We start from the raw sequence: 14,051 nt of genomic DNA on the forward strand, positions 1-14,051 counted from the left end.
CTCACATCCGTCTGGGCTCTGCGGTCTGGCTGCCGCAGGAGTGTTTTCACTTGTAAGACGCAGGCCCTAGAGAGGCTTTTGACGGGATCGCCCGACCTTCAACTTTGAAGTGTATGGACGTGTTGAAGCAGCGGGGACGCGGCACGGTGGCGGTGCTGCCGTTCTCTTTGCCAATGGGGGTGAGTTCTCACAGCCTTCCCGGCTGCAGACAGTTCTCGGAGGCAGCCCCCGGGGCAGATGCCATTTCTGTGCCAGGGGTCAAGTGTCTGAGTTGATGACCTTAGGGCCGGCCCTCCCCCTTCATTCTGCTGAGTGTGAGCTCTGTCCTTACTTCAGCCTCCGGTGGGAAGCCTGGGTGAGGACCACATATGCGTCCACCAGAGGCCTGGCCAGGACCATAGGTTCCCAGAGTGACGGCCACCTCACCCAGCCTGCCCCCTTTCCTCTCGGGCCAGGGCCCTGCACCTCACCTTGGACGTGGTACGCTCTGCGCTGCTTTGTGTCTCCTTGTCCTCGTGCTCGTGGCGACGGGCGAGCCCTGGTGAGCAGGATAAGCACCCCCCGTGAGGGGCCCCGTGAGGCGGTTGTCGGGACTTGCCAGGCTGGGTAGTGGCGGAGTCTGCACTCTAGTGGTCTGCACACTGCGGGCGCTAACCTGCAGACGCTGCCGCCATGAGTGAGAAGGAACGGGCTCGAGGCTGTTCCTGGTTAGCCAGATCGGGATACCCACGCTCCCGGAGATGCCCGAGTGCTGTCCGGTGTGTCCTCCAAGGACCCATGCCTTCCCTGGTGCCAGGTGGCAGCGAGGGTACTGCCCTCCACCTCGGGGAGCGGCCTGGCCAGGCCAGCGTGGACTTGGCGGACAGAGTTTCTTTAACAAGCCAGTGGGAAGTAGGATGCCCCACAGGATTTCCAGCAAATCTGCACGTCAGAGCTTGGAAGGGAGCTGAGGGATTCTGTCCAGATTAACACAGTGGTGTGAGAAGATAGCAAGAAAGCTGCAGGGCCTGGTCAAGGTCACAGCCACAGCTGGGCGGGAAGGCCTATCAGGAGGTCTCCGTGCCCCGGGGATTCTCACAGGCACTTTGCTCTCGGCGGCTGGACCACTGCTCGTGCACATGGTTTTACTTCCTCAGTTTCTCCTCAGTCTTTTCCTCGCAGTTTTTGTTTATGAAATTGTGTGTCCTGTACACTTCCCCCAGTCTGATCTTGTGGATTACGTCCCTGTGCTGTCGTTTAACACGTTTCGCTATCCCTTATACTTCTTGAAAGTTGGTAGTTAGGTCTAGAGGCGTGATGAGGTTCAGGGTTTTGTTTTGCTTTGGCAGGGAGGAGACTTCACAGGCAGTGTGTGTACCTGTCCAGCAGGGCACATAACGCCCAGTTGTCCCTCTCCTTCTGACGTCAGCATTGCTGATGCTCATAGCCTAGAGCTGTCAACTCACCAGGGTTTGTAAAGTGGGGAATGTTGTCACCTTCTTTTATTTAACTGAGGCATAAATTACATACAGTAAAATGTGTGTAAACTGAGTATGTGTCTGTGTCACAGTCACCACGCAGATAAAGACAGAGCACGTTTACATGGCCCACAGTGTTCTCTCCTAGTCGGGGCTGCACCATAGCTGAGTTTCATGCTCTTCATATACGTGGACCCGATAATATGTGTCCTTTTGTGCGTTTTAGTTAATCGTACTATTTTAAGATTTACTCTTGAGTTCCATCAATTGTAATTCGTTCTTTTTGTGTTGCTGTGTTGCCTTCCTTTGTATGAAAGCGCCACAATTTATCCATTCTTCTGTTGAAGGACGTTGGATTGTTTCAAGTTTGGGGATATTTTGAATAAAGCTGCTATAAACATTTGCATAAGGATCTTTCCGTGGACATTTCTCTTGGATCTGTACCTGCTGGTGCTGGATGTATATTTAATTCTGGTTGGAAGTGCCAAAGAGTTCTGCAGAGTGGGTGCATGTTTTACCCTCCCAGCAGCCATGTGTGAGTCCTGGTTACTCCAGGTCATTGCCCACACTTACTGTGGTCAGTCTTGTTAATTCTAGGCATCTCAGTGAGGGTGCTTGTTTCCTTTTATTGAGTTTTCGCCTCCATGAAGTGAAATGCACAGATCTAAGTGTGCAGTTTAGCGCGTTTTTACGGCTACACTTGCACAAGCCACACCCAGGCTGGGAAAGAGAACATTCCCATTGCCCCCGAAGTGCTTTCGTGACAACCCCCAGCCACCCCCTGCAGGCAACCACGTCTTCTGGTCTTTGTTACTATAAGTTAGCTGACCTGTTCTTGAAATTCGCATGTAATGGGATCCGCGTCTGTAGGCTTTGTGTTTCCCTTCTTCCACTGGGCATCCTTTGAGGTTTATCTGTGCTGCGCGTGGAAGCGGCGGGTTCCTTCCATCACCGAGGACCCACAGTTGTCATCCCTTCTCCTGTTCACGGGCATCTGGCTTTTCCCAGTTTGGGCTTTATGAATGAAGCTGCTGGGAACACTCTCATATGTCTTTTCACAGATGCACTTTTCCATTTCTCCTGGGTAAATACCCAGGGTTAGCATTAGTGGGTCACAGGATCGCGTATGTGAGATGTTTTAAGAAGCTCCCAACCCTTTCCCAAGTGCCCATCCGTTCTATGCTCCTGTCTGCAACGCGCCTCGCCATTTAGCAACTGGGTCGGGCTTTCTAGATTTCATCCATCCTAGTGGGCGTGTAATGCTGCTCCCTCACTGGCCTCATAAGATTTGCATTTCTCTGATGAGTGATCGTGTTGAGCACTTTTCATACGCTTACTGGTCATTCAGAGGTTTTCTTTTTATGAAATGCCTCTTCAAGGCTTTTGTCCATTTTTAAATTGGGTCGTCTTTTTATAACTAATCAGTAGGTGTTCCGTATATATTATGGATAAAAGGCCTTTGTCAGAAATACGTGTTGTGAATCTCTCCCCCGTCTCTGGTTTCTCATTTCACTTTTTTAATAGTCTTTTGATAAAGAGAATTTTAAATTTTGGTGAGTCTAATTTGGAAGTGGTAATGGTGGACATCATTGACTTATTCTCAATCTTGGAGAAACGTTAATATTTCACTGTTAAGTATGATGTTACTTATAGTGTTTTGCAGATACCGTATATTAGCTTGAGGACATTCCTCTCCCTTGTTTTCTGAGAGCTGAATTATAGGGTGGGTTGAATATTATCAAACGGGTTTTCTTTACCTCTTGAATTGATTGTATAAAGTTACCCCCTTTATTTGTCTCCCTCTTTATTCTGTTAATGTGGTCAGTTTTACCGATTAAAGTTTTGAATGTTTCTAATTTCCTTTAGCAGACTTTCTGGGCCGTGAGGCACTGCCCTTTTCACATACTGCTGGCTTTGGTTTGCTAATACTCGGTTAAGGTGTTTGCTTCTGTGTTTACAAGGAGCACAGGTCTCTGGTTTCCTTGTGACATCCTTGTTAGGCTTCTGTATGGGAGCTTTGCTCGTCTGTGAAAGGAGCGTGGCAGCCACCCCTCCCCCCCTTATCTGTTCTTCGGAAGTTTCTGTGTGGCTGGAAGTACTCTTTCCTTCAGCGTTTGACACAATTCCATCGAAGCCATCTGGGCCAACCTTTCTGGGAAGGTTTTTAATTAAGGATTCAGTTTCTTTAATAGATGTAGGACTTCGAATATTTTCTATTTTGTTTCTTGTGTCAGTTTTGGTACTTTAAAAAAAATAATTGTGCATTTCATCAAAATTGTCAAATTTATTGGCATAGGGTAGTTTATAATTTCTCCTCATTATCCTTTAAATATCTTTCGGATCCGTAGTGATGTCTCCTTTAGGTGTCTGATATTGGTAGTTTATGTTTTCTTTCTTTTTTCTTGATCACTCTTGTTTTAGAGGCCTGTCAACTTTATTATCTTTTCTAAGAACCAACTGTGTTGATTTTCCTCTAATGCACCTGTGCTTTATATTCCTGTTCCTTCTGTTTCTTATTATTCCCTTCTTTCATCTTCATGACACACTGCTACTATTGTTGTTTTAAACAGTCAGGGGTCCTTAAAATTTTTTTAAATTACCCATATATTTCTTTTTCTGGCGCTCTTCATTTCTTCCTTCAGATCTGTGTCTCCCTCTTGGGTCGTTTCCCTTAATCCTGAAGAATTCTTTTGATAGTTCTTATAGTGCAGCTTAAAAATATATATATTTATTTTATTTTATTTATTTTTGGCTGCATTGGGTCCTCGTTGCTGCGAGCGGGCTTTCTCTAGTTGTGGCGAGCAGGGGCTATTCTTCATTGTGGTGTGCGGGCTTCTCATTGCGGTGGCTTCTCTTGTTGAGGAGCACAGGCTCTAGGCACGCGGGCTCAGTACTTGTGGCTCATGGGCTCAGTAGTTGTGGTGCACGGGCTTAGTTGCTCTGCAGCATGTGGGATCTTCCTGGACCAGGGCTTGAACCTGCACTGGCAGGTGGATTCTTAACCACTGCGTCACCAGGGAAGCCCTGTAGTGCAGCTCTGCTGAAGACAAATTCTCTCAGCTTTGTTTCACTGAAAATGTTTTCATTGCATTGTCCTTTTTTAAAAATAGCTCTATTGAGATGTAATTCACATACCATAAAATTCACCTATCGTGAACGACATAGGGATTTTACATGAATTTATAGGATTTGTTCAACTATTATCTCAGTCCCTATTCCCACACCCAGCCCCTGGGAACCACTGTCTGTCCTCCGTCTCCACAGCGTTTCCTTTTCTGGGCTTTGTGTGTAAGTGGAATCATAGAACATGTGGCCTTCTGGGTCTGGCTTCTTTCACTCTGTAGAACGTCTGAGTTCTGTCCACGCTGTAGCATGTGTATTAGTAGTTTGTCCCTTTGGCCCCTGGCTAGTGCTTCAGCATGTGGCCGGGCCACGTTTGGTTCACCCATTTATCATTTATTGGGCATTTGGGTCAGTTCCAGTTCTTGCTCTGGGCATTTACGTACAAATCCTGGTGTGGACATTCTTCATTTACCTTGTGTGGATAAGTAGGATGAGAATTGCTGGGGTGTGCGATGTTTATTGTTAACATTGTAAGAAACTGCCCCACTTTCCCACAGTGGCTGTTCGTCCCCGTTCTCATCAGCAGTGCGTGAGGGCTCGTTTCCCCACATCCTCACCAACGTTTGTTTTGTTGGTTTTTAAAACCATTGTTATGGTCATTGTAGTGGATATGACGTGGTATCTCATTGTGGTTTAAATTTGCATTTCCCTAGTCACTGAGGACGGTGAGTGTTTTTTCATGGTCTTATTTGCGTCCATGTATCTTCTTTGCTCAACTATCTATTGGGATGTTTGCCCATTTGTAAATTGGGTTATTTGTCTTCTTAGTATTGAGTTTATATATTCTGGATCCTGTCCTTTATCACATAGATGGTTTGCAGATATTTTCTCCCATTTGGGCTTGTCTTTTCATTTTCTTAATGATATCTTGTGAAGCACGCATGCTTTAACTTTTGATGAGATCTATTTTATCAGTTTTTTAATTTCATAGATCATGTTTTTGCTGTCGTATCTAAGAAATCTTTGCCTAACCACAGGTCATGAAGATTTTCACCTATGTTTTTTCCTGAAAGTTTTATAGTTTTAGCTGATACGTTTAGGTCTCTGATCCACTTGGGATTAATTCTTAGGTACGGTGCGGTAAGGGTCGAAAGTTCATCCTTTCGGATGTGCATATTCAGTTGTCCCAGCGCTGTTTGTTGAAAAGATTATCCTATGGAAGTGACTTGGCTCCTCTGTCAAACTCAATTGGCCATCATCATATTGATTTGTTTCTGGGCATCTGCTCCGTTCGTCTGTGTGTCTGATCTTACGCCAGCCTCACACGGCGTTGAATGCTAGTGCTTTGGAGTAAGTTTTGGGTCAGGAAGCGTGCGTCCTCCGCCTTCCTCCCTCCTTCTCACATTTGCTGTGACTCTTCCGAGGCCTCTGCCTTTCCCTGTAAACTGCAGGGTCAGCTTGTCAATTTCCGGAAAACACAGCTGCTGGGGTTTGGGGAGAGCTGCCACCTTAGCAACACTGAGTCTTCCCATGTGTGGACGTGGATGTGTCTCCACTGACCGAGCACGTCTGTCTTTCCTGACAGGTCAGAGTGTGTCATCTTGTCCCACACCTGGTGACACTCTTCTCTTTCTCCTCTTTCCTGTCCGTACTTCGGTTTAGATCATTTCCATTGACTGCTGTCTTTGCTGCGTCTAGTCTGTTCAGCGTATCCAGTGAATTCCTAGTTTCACATAATGTACTTTCCAGCTTGTAATGGTTCTCTTGCAGTTCCACTTCTCTGATGAAATCCTTGATCGTCCCCCATTTCGTTCGCCTTTTCTGACTCTCTTAACCTACTTATTAATTTAAATTCCTTGTATGAGTCCAACATCCGTATTGAGGGGCTGCTTCTGTTGGCTTTTTTCTCAGTTATGGGTCACATTTTTCTCTTTTCATACATGATTTTTTTTATTTCCTGCGGTTCGCGGGCCTCTCACTGCTGTGGCCTCTCCCGCTGCGGAGCACAGGTTCCGGACGCGCAGGCCCAGCGGCCACGGCTCACGGGCCCAGCCGCTCCGCGGCACGTGGGATCCTCCCGGACCGGGGCACGAATCCGCGCCCCCTGCATCGGCAGGCGGACTCCCAACCACTGCGCCACCAGGGAAGCCCCATACATGCTTTATAATGGGGGCGGGGTTGTCTTTAAAAGAACGATGTAATTTTCCCCCCAAAGAGGAGTGCCTTTGCTCTGTGAAGCAGCTGTGGTGAGGAGGTAATTGCAAGTGTGCGATCAGGGACTGGGGCAGGCCGGGCTGGCTGCAGCGTTTTGGATGCCTTGAGGGGGAAGGCTGTCTGTGGGGTGTGCTGAGCACGCAGCACCCCGCGCTCCCCGTCCCGCCCTGACCATGGGCTCATGCGGTGGCTGAACGGAGAGAGCCCCTTCTCCTGAAGATGAGGGCTAACACACGAGCACGTTCTCAGCATAAGCTGGGAAACTTGAAGCATCTTTATATTAAAACGAGAAGCATTCGTTACAGAGTAAGATACAAACTTCACATGACTTCTTCGGACAAAACAGCAGACGCCATCGGTTCCCCGTGCGTGCACGCCCGTCTGCCAGACGCTGTGCTCAGGCCCACCTGGCCCCTCCTGCAGCTCTGTCCACCCTCGTCCGCGTGGCTGGAAAAGTCTGAGGCGCCACGTCTCCCCTGACAGCAGATCCGAGGCCGGTGCCCAGGCCCAGGGCCACTCCTCCCCCCGGCCCTCCTCCTCCTCACGGGCCACCCCTGAGGCCAGACGCCAGTGTCCCCTGCACAGTGACTCCACGGAAGGTCCGGGAGCTTGTGTCACCCTGTCAAAGTGAGACCCCCTTTGAGACGGGAGCCGCTTACAGACTCTGATGCTTAAGAAAAGGGGGGTCCTCTGCTGGGAGCACTCGTCATGGAACCGAGGGTCCGTGCGTGTCTGTGCATGCGTGTCTTCTAATCTTTTTGCTGTGTGCTTCCTTGTTTCTTTTCAGGTTTGGGAAAAGCTCTTAAGCTCTGACGCCCCACGGATTAATGTGTTTATGGCGGTGCCTACCATATACAGCAAGTTGGCGGGCTATCACGACAAACATTTTAGCCACCCTCACGTCCAGGATTTCGTGCGTGCGGTTTGTGAAGAAAAAATCAGGTAAATGAAAATGGCCCACCTTCCCATCCAGAAAGCCAAATATAACTTCTTTTTAGTGAGTCAGTTCTACTAAGTTTCGGGAAGCAGTATTTTTTCTTTGCTTTAAAATGTGTGTCTACATCTCTCTCTACGTATCCGTGCTCCCAACGCAGCTGCCTGTGTTCTGTATCCGTGTCTCTGTTCTATCTCTGGGTCTCTCTGTCCCTCTGTCTCTGTCTGTCCACCTGTCTTCCGGTAGAGTCTGAAGGACGAGGATGGGGAAGTCCTTTCTGACCCCACACCTGCTGGCTCTCAGCCCTGCCCCCTCCCTGACCCCATGCAGACACACTCCCTGACAGACGTGTGGCTGTCTGGCCCCTTCGGTGGCATGGGGTTTGCTCTGCGTGTTCCCACGAGCCTGCCGACTGCAGCTCCTCTCTGCTCGTGATCAAGCGGTTCATCTGCAGAGCACACGGAAGTGAGCGGTTTGGCAGGTCTTTGCAGGCATGATGACACGTGCGCCCAAGAGGTGTGACACGTGTGTCTGTGGCAGAGACAGCCTTTAACAGGGCAGCGAGTTGGCGCTGGACAGCCACGAGCTTCATGGCCTCTGTGCATCTGATTCCTAGTCCTTGAGAGGAGCTCAGGAAAGCCCTTCGTCTCCTGGAGAGAATTTCCAGTTACCCAAGAAGAGCATTTCATCTTGTTCTGCTCCCATTCAACCACTCTTTGCGCCTTTTCTGTAAAGACGTTTTGATGGAACTAGAGCCCTTTTCTGAGGGTGCCACGCCAGCACCTCCCTGGACTGGCCTCCCACGAGGCGCCATGGTGGGGCTGGGATCCAAAGCCCAACCACCAGGACAAGAGTGGGACTGGTAGCACGATGTACCCGGATCTCAGGAGCCAAGGGCAAGAATGAGATCAGAGAGGGGAGATGAGGGTGACTCTGGGTGACAGGCCCTCAGACCTCAGCAGCCGGGCTCCTGGTGGGGGGGGGGGGGCTCCTTGTGCCTGCACCTCCGGGGGGGGGGAGCACAGGGGTGGTCGTTGCTCCGCCCCCACTACAAGCGGAAGCACCTTCCTTCCTGCGCACAGTGCTTTCGGGACATGGCGCATGCCGAGGCTCTCATATCAGATCGATGTCATCGTCAGTGAGCCGTCAGCACCAGGCAGTGTTCGTGGAGGAGCCCCCGTGCGCCCCTCACTGGAGACTGCCTGCTTCCGTCTCCCCCTCCTCCGCCTCAGACCCGGTGGTGCTTTGTCCCCAAAGCAGACAAGCTGTCATCACGTTACTCTTATCACTGCTCTTTTCGGGGCTGTTTGTGGACAGCACGTTGACTGTTTGCAGAGCGTGCCACCAGGGACCCTCAAATCACTTTTCCTTTTACTGTGATTACCCCTTGACCTATTTGCATTCTAAAATATACCCAAGATTCTTTCCAAAGAACAGAGTTAAATTTCAGCCCGAACTGCACTTTTAGCCGTGAGTTAAAGGGTGACGGTGACTGGGGTGCTGGGCGCGTGTGGCTCTCACCGGGCTGAAGAAGCCACGTGCTCCCGAGAGCTCAGGAGCCTGTGGTTGTGCCGGGCAGGTTGATGGTCTCGGGCTCGGCCGCCCTGCCCCTGCCTGTGCTGGAGAAGTGGAAGGGCATCACCGGCCACACTCTGCTGGAGAGGTACGGGATGACGGAGATCGGCATGGCCCTGTCCAACCCCCTGACCGCAGCTCGCCTGCCAGGTACGAGTGGCGCCCGCCAGCCGTGTCCTCCCTCTGCTCTGGGTCCTCGGGTAGGCCATTCTGTGGAGGATGCTCCCCTGCTGGGCTACGGTCACGTTCTCAGGGTGGCAGTGTCCTTCCCAGGTAACCCAGACGCCGTGTGCTTGGCAGGGCGCCCCCCTCCCCACCTCCCGGGCTGGGGGCTGCTTCCGTCCAGACCAGGTCGCCCGTGGCCCAGAGTTTCCCATGCAGGTGCCCTGAGCCACACAGGCCGGTGGCAGCGGGAGAGACGGCAGGTGTCGGGGGCAAGGGAGGAGGGACACCCCGCCTGTGCTCGGGGACCTGCACGCGTCTGGAGGGCCTGCTGCTCTAGACGGGTTCCTGCCCTTTGATCTTCCTGTCCCGCCTTCTCTAGGCCATTCCACATAAACAGCCTTCACGTCCCGGGTCCCTGACAGGGAACCTGCAGGCGGAGCCTGAGGCCTGAGACGTGAGTCTGTTCTGTATTGGGCCCTTTTCTAGCCCTCCCGGTCAGTACCCTCCAGCTTATCCAAAACACAGTAGGCGTCTGGAAATAAACGTTAAGTCATCGTGTGCCTGTACTTGCCTCTGTGCATCCACTTGTCTTGCACGACAGTAAAAGGCACCCTTCTGGTGGGCAGGTCTGTGAGTTTTCAGTGTGTCTGCCGTCATACTCAGGTAGACGAAGTTGAATCACCTCCAGACCTTCCCCCTTTCGCGGTCAGCGCCTCCTGCCCCAGGCCGGCGAGCACGTCCCTGGTTCCTCTCCCTGTAGCTGTGCGTTTCCTGGAACGACACAGAGGCACAGCCTCCAGGACCTGTCTTTGGGTCTGGCTTCTCTCACTTGGCAGGACAAGTGTGAGACACATCCTGTGCTGAGCAGCATCTTCGGCGTTAACCTGTCCGCCACCGAAGGACGCTGGGTCGTGTCTAGCCTCGGACAGCTCCCAGTCGGGCCGTCGTGAAGGTCTGTGTGCAGGGTTTTGTGCGAATGCGTCTTTACGTCTCGTGGGCAGACGCCTCAGAGTACAACTGCTGGGTCAGAAGAGGGCGTGAGCTTGACTTTCTAAGAAGCTGCAAACTGTCCACACGACAGCCCCGATACTGGGCTGGTCTTACCCCACTGACGGCCTTGGAGAAGTCACACAGACGGAGCAGGTGCTCGCACTGTCGGACCAGGACACCCTCTGTCGGGCGGGGGCAAAGGCCCCGGGACAGAGGGACCTGCGCCCGGGCCCTAAACCCGAGGCTTCTGGGCAGAAATTCTCGAATCTTAATAGGCTGCAGCTCTTCAGGCTCAGGGTTCTGCCGTGGCTGTGCGTGGCCTCTTCTCGACACCGGAACCAAGCGCCCGGGGTCTTTTCTCGCCCGTGAAGCAGGCGGCTCACAGTGGGTATACGGCCGGCTCTTTGGTTTAGAAACAATGAAGGAAGTAGCTGTCAACCTTGAATCCGGGAGTGAGTCCCTGAGCGCCGCTTCCGGAGCAATCAGGCTGTGTCCTCTGTGCCCCTGACTCCTGGGCCGGGCTCCTTCCAGCCGGGACTCTGGACTGCTCCGGGGACACATCCTGCCAGCCTGGCCCATCACAGGTTCCCTGGCGGCCCGGAGGGGCGCGTGGCCTGAAGGCTACTGTTTGCTCGGCTGAGGCCCGGGGTGGTGACCTTAACTGCTGGGCCTGACATGCGCTGATCGGAGGTTGCTATCAGATACAGGGCTTGCCAGACAGGCGCTCCAGGACCCAGTGAGGCACCGTCACAGGAGGCCGGACAGAGCCACAGGACAATTAAAGTCACCTGGCCACTGATGACACCGTTCTAAAGGGAGGCGGAAGGACAGCCTGCCCTACTGACTGCAGCCAGCCTGTTGCCCAGTGGACACCAGGAGGACATTCAGTCCCTGCGGGTGTGGGAGGGGCCCGTCCCGAGCTGTGGCAGGGGCCGCATCCACGCGGTCTTGGCGGGGCTGCATCACGCGGTGTGGGGCCCGTATCACACGGTGTGGGCGGGGCCGCGTGCACGTGGTGTGGGCGTGGCAGCGTCACACGGTGTGGGAGGGGCAGTGTCAGGCGGCCTGGGAGGGGCAGCCTCACGTGGCCTGGGAGGGGCAGCGTCACGCGGTGGGGGCGGGGCAGTGTGCACGTGTGGGTGGGGGCCGCGTCAGGCGGTGTGGGAGGGGCAGCGTCACACGGTGTGGGTGGGGCCGGGTCATGCGGTGTGATAGTGGCAGTGGGCACGAGGTGTGGGAGGGGCAGCGTCACGCGGCGTGGGAAGGACAGCGTCCACGCGGTGTGGGCGGGGCAGCGTGCACGTTGTGTGGGCGGGGCCGCTTCTCGCGGTGTTGGAGGGACAGCGTGCACGTGGCGTGGGCGGTGTAGCATCACGTGGCATGGGACGGGCAGCGTGCACTTGGCGTGGGCGGGGCTCCATCTAGTTGGGTGTAGGAGGCTGGCCCTGCTCTGTTCCACCCACTGGGGTAGGGGCGGGGGCTTCTGGGGTCTGAGCAGCTGCCCTGCCCTAACAGCAGTCTGCCGTTTGTAGACCTAACTTTAACAAATCATAGGTGTTTCTGTGGCGATTTTAATGCCACCGTTGTGGTACTGGTGCTGTAATTCTGTCAGCGTTTTCTTTTTTTTATATATAAATTTATTTTACTTTTATTTATTTTTGGCTGTGTTGGGTCTTAGTTGCTGTGCGCAGCCTTTCTCTAGTTGCCGCGAGTAGGGACTGCTCTTCACTGTGGTGCGCAGGCTTCTCATTGCGGTGGCTACTCTTGTTGCAGAGCATCGACTCTAGGCGTGTGGGCTTCAGTAGTTGTGGCTTGTGGGTTCAGTAGTTGTGGTGCACGGGCTTAGTTGCTTCGCTGCATGTGGGATCTTCCCGGACCAGGGCTGGAACCTGTGTCCCCTGCATTGGCAGGTGGATTCTTAACCACTGCGCCACCAGGGAAGCCCTGTCAGTGTTTTCTTTATAGACATTCTTAGCAGTTCAGGTTTCATTGAATAGGCTGGACAGTCCTGACTTTCTTAGGATGGGAGAGGGGCTGGAGGTTGAATCAAGTACCAGTGGCCAATGATTTAATCAATTGTACCTGCATAATAGAACTTCCATAAAAACCCAAAACAAGGCTGGTGAACACGGGTTGGTGTTGGAGTGTGATGTGCCTGGAGAGTGTGCCAGTTTAGAGACTCCCACCCACCCGCATACTTGATAGAGGTGTGTCTTCCATTTGGCTGTTCCCACCTTGTATCCTTTGTAATGAAGTGATATTTTAGGAAGTGACCTGTTTTCTTGGGTTCTGCGATGCGCTCTAGCAAACCGTTTAATCCCAGGAGGGGCCCAGGGAACCCCCAGTTTGCAGCCAAGTTGTACAGAAGTTGTGGGTAAGTGGGGACATGCCCCTGTGACTGTCAGTCCTGTGGGACTGAGGGCAGCCACTCACCTCCCTGGAGGCCACAGCAGATCCCATAGGGTTCCCTTCTCCACAGCATCTCCCCACATCTCCGTGTGTTCCCAGCGCCTGGATGGAGCCTCTGCTTCCTCCTTTCTGTAAGTGTTACTGAACTGAGCCAATTTACTGACACTGGGTTGTGGTGAAGGAAAGTGCAGGATCCAGGCAAGGAGAGCAACTGGCTGGTGCTCAAAGGACCCAGACTCCTTATGGCTTTCAGGGAAGGGCTATTAAAGGCGACATTTTCGGGGAGGGCTGCAGGATGTGTGACATTCTTCTGACTGGTTGGTGGTGAGGTAACAGGGTGGTGTCCCAGGAATATCAGTCATCAGCCTTCTGGTTCCAACGAGTCTGGGGGTCTCAGCATGTAGCCACCATCCTCCACCTGGGTGGGGGACTTAGTTCACGCGGAACAACTCCAAGATGTGCGTCAGATTAGTGTGTACGTCTCTTGAGGAGGAGGTATGACTCTGTCTTATTACCGATTTATTGTTTGAGCTCGGAGGTAACTGCTTTTTCTTTGTGTCTGTGTTCCTCTGTTTCTCTAATTAGTAACTGCCTCCGTCTGCTCTCTGGATCTCAGGGAAGGTTTAGGAGACTAAAGTGTCTTTTTACAAACACGAAACGAGGGACGTGGAGGGGCTTTCGTACTCCGAGGATCCCCAGGGCTCACACTTCAGGAGGAGTCGCCGTCTGGAGGGCTTGGCCCTGAGCAGGCGTCACACCACTGCAGGGACGAGAGCTCAGAGGAAACGGGAGGAGGAGCAGATTTCACTCCTGAGCGAGGCGGCTGCTCGTGCTTAAGATTCTGTACTTGGTTTAATGAAGTGCCTTGTGATGAAATCATCACGTTCCGCCTGACGGCTCTAGGTGTGTTCATGGGACGCTTTACTTCTGATGAAATCATCACGTTCCGCCTGATGGCTCTAGGTGTGTTCATGGGACGCTTTACTTCTGTCACATACTAAAGGAATCACCCTGACCAGTCTCAGAAAGTGATAAATCAATTCACACAGCAAGAAATCCTCTTACTGCCTGGGAGCCCAGGAAGAAGGACCATCAGCCTAGTGGGCCCGACCGATGTCCTCTTACACACGGCCTTTCTCTCCTGCACTTTATCAACCCATTTCTTCCCTTAGACCTTCTGTTCTGTGGCTTTTACACACACACCGAGGGCTAAATCCTAGGTCAGCCTGCTGACATTTGGCCAT

General features: G+C 52.5%; 1 protein-coding gene across 8 annotated transcripts in view; it reads left to right on the forward strand.

Moving 5' to 3' along the window:
• The window catches only part of ACSF3 (acyl-CoA synthetase family member 3), a 62,412-nt gene that overhangs the window by 13,882 nt on the left and 34,479 nt on the right, over window positions 1–14,051 (forward strand). For all 8 annotated transcript variants that reach the window (XM_067720672.1, XM_067720668.1, XM_067720673.1 and 5 more), the window contains 2 exons: window positions 7,522–7,676; window positions 9,248–9,393. In XM_067720672.1, coding sequence (XP_067576773.1) covers window positions 7,522–7,676; window positions 9,248–9,393 — 301 coding nt within the window. The remainder of the gene's footprint in view (window positions 1–7,521; window positions 7,677–9,247; window positions 9,394–14,051) is intronic.

The sequence above is a fragment of the Pseudorca crassidens genome, chromosome 20, assembly GCF_039906515.1.
Source record: "Pseudorca crassidens isolate mPseCra1 chromosome 20, mPseCra1.hap1, whole genome shotgun sequence".
NCBI classification, from domain to species: Eukaryota; Metazoa; Chordata; class Mammalia; order Artiodactyla; family Delphinidae; genus Pseudorca; species Pseudorca crassidens.